This window comes from Aegilops tauschii, chromosome 5 (assembly GCF_002575655.3).
Source record: "Aegilops tauschii subsp. strangulata cultivar AL8/78 chromosome 5, Aet v6.0, whole genome shotgun sequence".
In the NCBI taxonomy this organism is placed as follows: Eukaryota; Viridiplantae; Streptophyta; class Magnoliopsida; order Poales; family Poaceae; genus Aegilops; species Aegilops tauschii.
Genome location: NC_053039.3, coordinates 348,414,472 through 348,426,095, shown reverse-complemented (window position 1 = coordinate 348,426,095; position 11,624 = coordinate 348,414,472). Strand labels below are relative to the sequence as shown.

The window sequence follows — 11,624 nt, the reverse complement described above, 5'->3', positions numbered from 1 at the left end:
GCCAGAAACGGCGACCGGAAACGCCCAGCTGCTGTTGGAGGGGCTGCCGCGGCGAAGCTCTGCTATTTTTCCGGCGGGGAATGGCTATCTAGCGGTGAAGGGCGGCGGGCGGCGCCGGGATATAGCTAGTGGCGGCCGAGGGCGCGGGGGTGGGAGGCGAGTCGGGGAAGAAAACCTTGACTTTTCACCTGACGGTGTGGGCCAGCCGCGCTTTTCCCTTGCGCCGGAGCCCCCAATTGCCCCCCAGTGCGCCGGGTTCGGCCTGTGACCGCCGGGTGGAAAAAAGGGCCGAACCGGCGATTTTCGGCGTCCTGGGGGGCGTGACTGGGGCGTTTTTTTGGCGCCGGCGCCGAAAAAGTGGCCTGGGGGGGCCTGTTGGGTGCGTGGCTGGAGATGCTCTAAGTTGTACTCTGAAGCATATACTCCCTCCGTTCCTAAATATAAGACGTTTTGGTAGTTCAAATGAACTGCCAAAACGTCCTATGTTTAGGAACAGAGGGAGTATGTAGCAATGGAGAAGTTTTTCATGATAGACTGCAGAACTTTTACCTGCTGATGCAGCTTGGACATTGTTACTTTTGGAGTCCCTGATGTGGAGAACTAGCTTCGGGCTGTAGTTTCTGTGGACTGCATAGAAGTCTTCCAGGGCCATCAAAATGCTGGTCCGTGACATCTTGCCCCCCAATGATTCCAAGTCAAGGATCACTCCGACAGGGAACTCATCTGCACCACTTGTGGTAGCATTTTGAGCTACGCCGAAATCGATGATGAGTAACAGGAAGAAGGCGATTTGAGATGCTCTCTCCATTCGGACAGTGCTGCAAGGTTCGCGAAGTATTTTGCGTCCAGAATCTGAGGCGGCCGAGGTTCATATATAGTTGGTTTCTTTGATGCATTCAAGCTAAAATTTTAGCGTAACGGCATCGGTGGCTAAATTTCGATACCTTGAGCCATGCATATTTAAGTGTGGAGGGAATGATTCTACCCCATTTCAGTAGTAGTTTCCAAAGGTCAAATGATGTAGCACGGCCAAGCAATTTAAATACGAATACGTAGTGAGGACATGTTGCATTGATGGGTTCGACCATTCAGTAGTGGTGTCGTGGAATTGTCACGGCAGATGTCCTTGAGTTAGGACTTAGTCGTGGAGCCATCACAGCTAGGAAGCTTAAAGGGGTTAAACGGGACAAGGAATACGAGGGTTATACTGGTTCGGCCCCTTACGGTGAAGGTAAAAGCCTACGTCCAGTTGAGGTTGTATTGCTTGGGGTTTCGATGACCAGGAGCTAAACCGCCCTGCCTGGCTATTTATCTGATCTTACTTGTCCCTGAACCGCCGCCGGGTCGTCCCTTTATATAGAGAGGTTGACGCCCAGCGGCTCTCAGAGTCCCGGCCGGCTCATAACAGTGTCCGGCTCGGACTCCTAACTATTCTTGCCTTACACTACAAGTCTTGCTATAACGGCGGTTTATAACTACAGGCCTTAAGCCGCCTCCGGGTCTTAAGCCCATTATTGGCCCGCCGTCTTCAAGCTCGGTACTGGGCTTCGCGTGATGACCATTATGACGTAACCCGGCCCCTCCTGGGCGGGTGACTCTAATGGTTATATCCTCAACATTAGACCCCAGATTGTTTTAACCAGTTCATGTCAATCTTCAATCCCTTTGAGAGAAAATCTTTCGGCTTACATTTGTGCGAAGGTTTTAACCCGCCGTAACGTCATCTTCTGGATTCCTGATAACCCGCCATGACGTCATCTTCCACTAAGTTCATTTCTTTATTCCATATATCCCAACGGATCTTATCTTTAATGGCCATCCCGGAAATCGAGGCGCTTCTGTGGCGAGATAATCACGCCGTGGCCTCCTCGTTTCTCGCGCCCACTTATGAGCCTCACCTTATAAATAGCCCGGCCCATGAGCCTCCAGTTACTTGTCGCCTCCATCGTCTTCCTCCTCTCGCTACTGTGCTGCCGCTCGAGCTCCACCGCCGCCGCCGCGGATCTCCTCGTCGTCACCAACTCAGGCCGCTGCATCAACCTGACGTGACCAGAAAAAACGCGACGAACCTCCGCAGTAACTCCGCATCTGTAAGCTTTCTCCTCCCCGTTCCTCAGATCCACATTAGCGATCTTCAAGTTCGTCGGTGTTCTTCGCCGTTCGTCACGAACTCTTGATAGATTCCATTATTACCACCCTTTCTTGATCTTTAGACTGTACAGAACTGCTGCGGTAGCTGTTTCGCACCCGTTCCCAATGTACATAAATCCCTTTTCATTGCATAGAGGCTCCGTTCGAACCTATGAACTTCTTCTGTGTCTGTTCTAGGTCTAGAAATTTTCCCTTTCCAGTCGATCGTTTGATCCAGAATAATTACTGTGATCTGTGAAACTTGTTTGCGCCACACTTAGTCAAAAATTGCATCTGTTTAGCTATGGCGGCTCATATCTCCGGCTTAAAAGAGGCCACACGCTGTAAAATTTCCGGCTCATTTATAATAAAGCTTTAGACAACTTGAATTACTCACGATGCCCTCAGCGGCTTAGATAACCCGATGCAATTAGCCATATGTCATTAGGCCCCTTCATAAGCCGCCATCTTGAACATTGAACTGTAAATCTTCCTCCGGCTTATAATTGAACCGGACATTTTCTTTTGTCATAGGCTTTCGTCTTTCACAATGCCACCCAAAGCTCCCAAGGCTCCCATCACGTGCAACTGGATGAGATCCAATGTTACTGACGAAACCTTAGCGGATTTCGTGAAGACGGGTTACCTGCCCAAGAAGGATGTCATGTCTTATCGTGCCCCTGACCCGTCGGAGGAGAGACCTCAACCTAGAGATGGTGAGGTGGTGATATTTGCTGATCACATGAGCCGGGGCTTCGCACCTCTTGGCTCAAAATTCTTTAGAGACGTTCTGAACTTCTTTGACCTGCGGCCGCAAGACATAGGACCCAATTCCGTGTCAAATATCTGCAACTTTCAAGTATTCTGTGAAGTATATCTTGGAGAAGAGCCCAGCCTACTGCTCTTTAGAGAGCTGTTTTATCTGAACCGCCAGAACGAGTGCGCTAACGGGCCGAGCCTGGAGCTAGGCGGAATCTCCATCCAACGATGGAGAGATTGCCTTTTCCCGTATGCTGAGCCGCCAAGCCACCCAAAGGACTGGAACCAGACATGGTTCTACTGCCAAGATACTTCTCCGGCTGACGAGAGCCCTCTGCCCGGCTTTCGTGCCCTGCGTCTGGAGCCAACTCACCCCCTGCCAGACAAACTAACTCAATCTGAACGTCAACCACTGATCCCTACCATCAACAAGATTAAGGCTCTCCTGGGAAATGGCCTCAACGGCATTGATCTGGTCCGGGTCTGGATCTCTTGGCGGGTGATCCCCTTGAGCCGCCGCCCCGGCTTAATGTGTGATTACACGGGCCGGAAGGATGACACTCTACGGCACAACCCCAACGATCTTCCTGAAGATGTCGTGGACGACATGACCAAGTCTCTCTTGAATGAGAGCTTAGCCGACTGTGGGAAGACAGGCTTAAACCCCTTCTGCAAGGCTAACCCGGCTCCAGCGGTAAGCCACTGACCTGAGCACCCTACTTTCCCTTTTAACAGTTTTCATCTGAACCTTAAGAAATCTTTGTTGCACTTTTCAGGCCAATGATAAGTTCTGGAAGGTCAAATATGACCATGAGGCAGCTAAAAAAGCCAGAAAGGCTAAGAAAGCCGCCAAGAGAGCCGCTCCCCGTAAAAAGGGAAGCAAGCCTACCGCCTCAGAGCTGCTTCAGCTGGATGATAGCTCCGAGTCAGAGGTAACCCTTGATTCTTTAGACTCTTCTTTTGTTTCTGCTTTTTGTTTGTCTTTTAACCACCTTATTGACTTGATTATCCGCAGGATGATACTGGAGCGAGTAACCCGGTAACGGAAGAGGTAACTATACTTTCCTCCGACTCGGACCCCTTGCCAAGGCTGAAAGTCCGAAGAGTAACCCGGAAAGTAAGATTTTCGCATCCTTTAGCTTATCAAGATCCTCAATTTCTTTTGAAGCAACAGATTCATGAGAGCCGGAGGCAAACCTGGGCCAGCAAGGATGCAGACCTCTCCTCCGGCTTACCCAAGGCATCAAGAAAGCGCCAGACTGAGGTTATCTCCAACTTATACCCTTTTCATCCTTTAGCGGGTGTCACTCGTCAACCGCTCAATTCGTCTGATTCAAATTATCAGGAAACTTCACCTTCCTCTGGTGATTCTATGCAATCTACCCTGTCGGCTTTCAAGACCGTGCCCGGGTAATGATGATCATCTTATGTTGTGCTTATCTTACTCATGCTTTTGTACTAACCTTTTGTCCTTTCAGTGCTCAAGCAAAGCTCAGCAAGAGAGCGAAAAGGAATAAACCGGTCGAAGAGCCGGTCCTGACTGAACCGGAGGCTTCAGCTCAAGAGCCGCCAGCTCCCTCTGCTCCTGAAGCCACCGCTCCAACCGACGAGCCAATCATAGAGACTTCTGCTAACCTGGAGATCCCCAGCTCAGCTCAACCGGCCGATGACCCGGATGTGGTGATTACCCGGACTGAATACGTTGAGCCGGGAAGACCCACTGTGCTGGCCAGATGCTCTGCCAAGGAAGAGCTGCTAAAGCGCCGCCGGGCTAGATTGGAGATTACTGATTATGCTAACTTGAGCATTGGAGACATTGTCTTGGGTTACATTGGTCAAGTGCACAACAGTCGGGATCTGGAGATTGATATGGTGAAGCAGATCCAACAAAAATCTGAGGTACAAATCTCTTACTTACTCCATAGTCAGTCTTACTATGCTAGCCCCCAAGTCTATTACTTATGATAGAATATGTTGTAGACTTAATTTCCGGCTTACTTTCATGAACCGACAATTTGTAAATAAAATCTTTCAACATGCATTAGCCCCCAAGTGCCAAGTGTCTTTGCTTGGAAAGTGCTTGGGACTTTAATGTTGCATAATAATCACTCATACTATAACCCGGAATTTGTACAGGCTGCTTGCAAAAAATTTGAAGCTGAAATCTCTGAGCTGAAGAACCGCCTGAAGACTCAAGAAACTGAGACCCGGAAGGCCAACGCCAAATTCGAGTTCAGTGTTGCTGCACAAGAGAAGCTGAAGAAGAAGTTTGAAACCGAAAGGAAGACTTGGGCCGAGGAGAAAACTGCTTTGGTCAGCCGGGCCGAACAGGCGGAGGCTGCTCTGACGGAGAGAACCGCTGAACTCTCCGGCTTAAAACGCCATGTGTCACAGATGGTCGCCGCAATCTTCGGTAAGTCATTCTGCAGGCTTTCAACAAATTTACATTCTTTATATCTCATAAGTCCCATCATTGCTAGCGGCTTACCTGACTTTGTTAAACAGGCCCCAGAAGCGCCAACCTTAATCAGAATGTGCTGACCAAGCTGAAGGCCGTGTACACCTTGGTGGAGCAACTCTACACCGGGTCACAGCGTGCTTTGGCCGTTGTGGCCCTGTCCAACGAGGTTCTGACTCACCTGGCGGACGTGCTTCGGCGGCTTGCCGTTCTTCCTCAGCGCTTCCAAGAGCTACGACGGGCCTCTGCAAGAGCCGGAGCCATAGCTGCTCTGAGCCGGGCCAAGGCTTTCCTCCCGGAGCTAGACCCGGCGGAGATCGCGCTTGGATACCCCAGTCTGAAGGAAGACGGTACTCCCTTTGACCAAAAAGATTTTGTTGATTGTGTGAAGAGTGTACGCCCGGTGGCTACCTTGATTGGGAATGACACCGACCTCACCAAGTATCAGCCGGGCTATGACTCGGAGAATCAGAGGATCCCCACTCCATGCTACGAAGCAATCAGCTTGATCCCTTCGACTCGTAAGCATACCTTCGCCCCAGAAGTTGACCCGGCCGGGTTAATTGATGAGGAGGCTCAGTTTGAAGCTTTGAGCGGCATTGACTGGAAATCGTCAACCTTCCAGGTCATGGGAATAGCCGGAGGAGCGGAGAGGGATGAGCCGGAAGCTTCGACCCAGCAAGCATCTTAACTCTTAGGCGGCCCATGGTTATGCTTTTAAAACAATGCCTCACCTTTTGGACTTGGGGAGTCTTGTAATAGAGTAGGACAAACATTTTAACTTTGTCGTGCCATCGTGCACGTGTTGAATGCTTAACTCCATTGAAGTTGCTTCCTTATATTCCTCCGGGTCATAATTGATCATTTATTTTTCTTAAGCTCGAATAGCTGTCTTTAACCATCCTGCATAGAAAACAAGTCACAAGTCTCTAGGCGGCTTACCGCACTGAGAATCATAGATCTTATACGTATAACCCGGAATATGAATCGAAGTCACCAAAGACTGGCCCTCAATTATATCCTTGATGTAACCATAATAGCATACTTACATGCCTTCAATTATACTTCCGGTTTATGTAACCCGGATAATAAGGTTGGTACCTCAACTCCGGTTTACCAGTTTTGATAATGCTTATTGTGTGTTACCAACACTGTGAATCAAAGTTAAGTCGGCAGAGTAAGAACCGCCGTGCACACTGTTGATACAACCAGAAGAACTTGTTGAAAATCAGAAAATCAAAGCTTAGGGGCTTCTGGTTCGAATACGACCAGAGACCCGTCCCAAAGGGGTTAAGCTAAGATTCGAATGCGGTCATCTAGCCCCCAGTGGGTTTGGCGTTGCCGATCAAGAGGGTACCGACAGCTGTGTTCTCTTTGGTTCGAATACGACCCATGTTTGAACAGGAAGCCCCCAAATGACCTTAAGAATTGTTTAACGACGCTGATTCGAATACGATCCACGTCGGTTCTCAAAGGGGGTTGAACTATGATTCAAATATGATCAAAGAAAACTCCCCAATGAGCTCGGCAATTTGCCAATCAAGTGGGTATCGACAGCTATGTTCTCTTTGGTTCGAATACGACCTATGTTTGAACAGGAAGCCCCCAGGTGATCATATTGTTTACGGCTAGATTCGAATACGATCATAAGCCGGATCCACCTCCAAGTGACCATGTGATGTTGTAATGGAAATAACACGTTTACCTTTGGAGGAGAAAAGGACAGAGGTCCTGCTTTATTATTTATCATAATATATACATGGCTATAGAAATATGTACATCACGAGAGCCGGTGGCTCAAGTGTAATAAGGCCGAAGCTGAGCTATGTTTCACGGCCGACGGGTCTCTTCCTCTGACTTGCGTGAATCTTTGTGCTCCCGAACGTCAATAAGGTAGTATGACCCGTTGTGCAAGTTCTTGCTGACCACAAAGGGCCCTTCCTAAGGCGGGGATAACTTGTGTCCATCTGTTTGATCTTGGATGAGCCGGAGCACCAGATCACCTTCCTGGAAGACCCGGGACTTAACCCGGCGGATGTGATAACGGCGCAGGTCTTGTTGGTAAATCGCCGAGCGAGCTGCTGCTACATCGCGCTATTCGTCCAACAAGTCAAGAGCATCTTGGCGCGCCTGCTCATTATCCGCCTCAACATAAGCCGCCACTCGAGGTGAGTCATGACGGATGTCGCTAGGGAGGACTGCTTCCGCTCCATAAACCATGAAAAAAGGCGTGTAACCCGTAGACCTGTTAGGAGTAGTATTGATGCTCCATAACACGGAGGGTAACTCCTCCACCCAACAACCCGGCGTCCGTTGCAAAGGGACCAAAAGCCGGGGCTTGATGCCTTTCAGAATCTCCCGATTAGCTCTCTCAGCTTGACCATTGGATTGAGGGTGAGCCACTGATGAAACATCAAGTCGAATATGCTCTCGTTGGCAAAACTCCTCCATGGCGCCTTTAGACAAATTGGTACCATTGTCAGTTATGATGCTGTGTGAAAAACCAAAGCGAAATATCACCCTTTTCATGAGCTGAACCGCAGTGGCTGCGTCACACTTGCTAACTGGCTCTGCCTCAACCCACTTTGTGAACTTGTCAACCGCCACCAAGAGGTGGGTCTTCTTATCCTTAGACCTTTTAAAAGGCCCAACCATATCAAGCCCCCAGACCGCAAATGGCCAGGTAATTGGAATCATCCTCAGCTCCTGAGCCGGCACGTGAGCCCGTCGTGAGAACCTCTGACAACCGTCACATTTACTGACCAAGTCCTCCGCATCAGCATGAGCCGTCAACCAGTAAAAACCATGACGAAAAGCCTTGGCCACAAGGGATTTTGAGCCGGCATGATGGCCACAATCCCCTTCGTGAATCTCATGTAAGATTTCTTGACCCTCCTCAGGGGAAACACAACGCTGGAACGTTCCAGTAACACTGCGGCGATGCAGCTCACCATTGATAATGACCATTGACTTAGACCGCCGGGTTATTTGTCTGGCCAAAGTTTCATCCTCAGGCAAATCTCCCCGGGTCATGTAAGCCAAATATGGCACTGTCCAGTCTGGGGTGATGTGGAGAGCCGCCACCAACTGTGCCTCCGGGTCAGGGACAGCCAAGTCTTCCTCTGTAGGTAACTTGACAGAAGGGTTATGTAAGATGTCCAGGAAAGTATTAGGCGGCACCGGCTTTCGCTGAGAGCCCAGCCGGCTTAATGCATCAGCCGCCTCGTTCTTCCTGCGATCAATGTGCTTTACTTGGTAACCCTGAAAGTGACCAGCAATGGCATCAACTTCACGGCGATAAGCCGCCATGAGAGGGTCCTTGGAATCCCACTTGCCTGATACTTGTTGAGCCACTAGGTCTGAGTCGCCGAAGCACCTTACCCGGCTCAAGCTCATCTCCTTAGCCATCCGAAGACCATGGAGCAAAGCCTCATACTCAGCCGCATTGTTAGTACAAGGAAACATCAACCGTAGCACATAATGAAACTTGTCACCTTTAGGAGAAGCCAATACAACTCCAGCCCCCGAGCCCTCCAATTGCCTAGACCCATCGAAGTGAATAGTCCAATATGTATTATCCGGCTTTTCTTCAGGCACCTGTAGCTTTGTCCAATCGTTGATGAAATCCACCAAAGCTTGAGATTTAACAGCAGTGCGTGGTATGTACTTCAGACCATGAGGCCCAAGCTCAATAGCCCACTTAGCCACTCTTCCTGTGGCTTCTCTGTTTTGGATGATATCTCCAAGGGGAGCAGAACTAACCATAGTGATGGGGTGACCCTGGAAATAATGCTTAAGCTTCCGGCTTGCCATGAATACACCATAAACAAGCTTCTGCCAATGTGGATACCGCTGTTTGGACTCGATGAGCACTTCACTGACGTAGTAAACCGGCCGCTGAACCGGATACTCCTTACCCTCTTCCTTGCGCTCCACCACCACAGCCACACTGACGGCTCGTGTGTTAGCAGCTACATACAGTAATAAGGGCTCCTTATCAACCGGAGCAGCAAGGACTGGGGGCTCAGCCAGCTGTCTCTTCAAATCCTCAAAAGCAGCATTAGCAGCATCATTCCAGATGAAGTCATCAGTTTTCTTCATCAACTGGTACAGTGGCATGGCCTTTTCACCCAAACGGCTTATAAACCGGCTCAAAGCAGCGATACGACCCGCCGGGCGCTGGACGTCGTTTATTCACGCCGGCTTAGCCAGAGAGGTGATTGCCTTGATCTTTTCCGGGTTAGCTTCAATGCCTCTGTGAGAAACCAGAAAACCCAAGAGCTTGCCTGCAGGAACACCAAAAACACACTTGGCCGGGTTAAGCATCATCTTGTAAACCCGGAGATTGTCAAAGGTTTCTCTCAGATCATCTATCAAGGTCTCCTTCTCCCTGGACTTAACCACAATATCATCCACATAGGCATGGACATTGCGCCCAATCTGATTATGAAGGCAATTCTGCACGCAACGCTGATAAGTCGCCTGTGCACTCTTGAGTCCAAAAGGCATAGACACATAACAGAAGGCTCCAAAGGGAGTGATGAACGCCGTCTTCTCCTGGTCCTTAACTGCCATTTTAATCTGATGGTATCCAGAATAAGCATCCAAGAAACTTAAGCGCTCACAACCCGCCGTAGCATCAATGATTTGATCAATACGGGGGAGGGCAAAAGGATCAGCCGGACATGCCTTGTTTAAGTCCGTGTAGTCCACACACATCCGCCAGGTGCCATTCTTCTTGAGCACGAGCACCGGGTTAGCTAACCACTCTGGGTGAAAGACTTCAACAATAAACCCGGCCGCCAAGAGCCGGGCCACCTCTTCACCAATGGCCTTCCGCCTCTCCTCATTAAACCGCCGAAGGAATTGCCTGACCGGCTTAAATTTCGGATCAACATTGAGAGTGTGCTCAGCGAGTTCTCTAGGTACACCTGGCATGTCAGAAGGTTTCCATGCAAAAATGTCCCTATTCTCACGGATGAACTCGATGAGCGCGCTTTCCTATTTTGGATCCAGATTGGCACTGATGCTAAACTGCTGAGATGAGTCACCTGGAATGAAATCAACAAGTTTAGTCTCATCAGCTGACTTAAATTTCATTGCCGGCTCATGCTCCGTGGTCGGCTTTTTCAGAGATGTCATATTTGTTGGGTCAACATTGTCCTTATAAAACTTCAACTCCTCTGTTGCACAAACAGTTTCTGCATAAGCCGCGTCGCCTTCCTCACACTCCAAGGCTATCTTGCGGCTGCCATGAACCGTAATGGTCCCATTGTGACCCGGCATCTTGAGCTGTAAATACACGTAACACGGCCGTGCCATGAACTTGGCGTAAGCCGGCCGCCCAAATATAGCATGATATGGACTTCTTATCTTAACCACCTCAAAGGTTAATTTCTCCACCCTGTAGTTGTACTCATCTCCAAAAGCCACTTCCAGCTCAATCTTACCCACTGGATACGCCGACTTACCAGGCACCACGCCATGGAAAACAGTATTGGACTGGCTGAGATTCTTATCAATCAATCCCATACGACGGAAAGTCTCATAATAGAGGATGTTGATGCTGCTGCCTCCATCCATGAGCACTTTAGTGAATTTATATCCTCCCACCCGAGGAGCCACCACCAGGGCCAGGTGACCGGGGTTATCAACCCGGGGAGGGTGATCCTCCCTACTCCACACGATAAGCTGCTCAGACCATCTTAAATAGCGTGGAACCGCCGGCTCGACAGCATTCACAGCCCTCTTATGAAGCTTCTGATCTCGCTTACACAGACTGGTGGTAAACACATGATACTGTCCACCATTGAGCTGCTTTGGATTGGTCTGGTAACCCCCCTGCTGCTGTTGATGACCCTGGCCGGACTGCTGGTTAAAGTCCCCTTGAACATTCTGAGGATTAGAATTTGAGCCGCCACCCAGGCCATGAAAGCCGCCGGCGCCTGAGCCGCCGCCCGAACCATTGTTGCCATTAAAGGCATTGGAATTCTTAAAGGCCTTCATGATCGCGCAATCCTTCCATAAATGAGTAGCTGGCTTCTCCCTAGAACCATGCCTTGGACAAGGCTCATTCAGCAACTGCTCAAGCATCGGGCCTGACCCGGGGGCTCAGGGAGGTGGCCTCCCCTTGCGTTGCTGGTTGTTACCCTGTGAGCTGGCGTTGGCCACAAACTCCATGCTGCCATCAGCCTTACGCTTGCTACCTCCTTGGTTCGCCGGGTTATGCTGAGGGCCCTTGCCATTGCCGTTCTTCTTTCCCTTCCCTGTCCTTTCA

The 11,624-nt window shown here is 49.9% G+C and overlaps 1 protein-coding gene across 1 annotated transcript; it reads left to right on the top strand.

Annotated features, from left to right (window-relative positions):
• Positions 1 to 216: 216 nt before the first annotated feature.
• LOC141023420 (uncharacterized) lies at positions 217 to 6,188 on the top strand. The gene is made up of 8 exons (XM_073500376.1): positions 217 to 3,583; positions 3,666 to 3,821; positions 3,905 to 3,940; positions 4,064 to 4,153; positions 4,235 to 4,299; positions 4,368 to 4,788; positions 5,026 to 5,302; positions 5,395 to 6,188. Exons 1-8 carry the CDS (start codon positions 2,681 to 2,683, stop codon positions 6,036 to 6,038), a joined length of 2,592 nt encoding a protein of 863 aa, XP_073356477.1. The 5' UTR covers positions 217 to 2,680; the 3' UTR covers positions 6,039 to 6,188.
• The last annotated feature ends 5,436 nt before the right edge of the window (positions 6,189 to 11,624 follow it).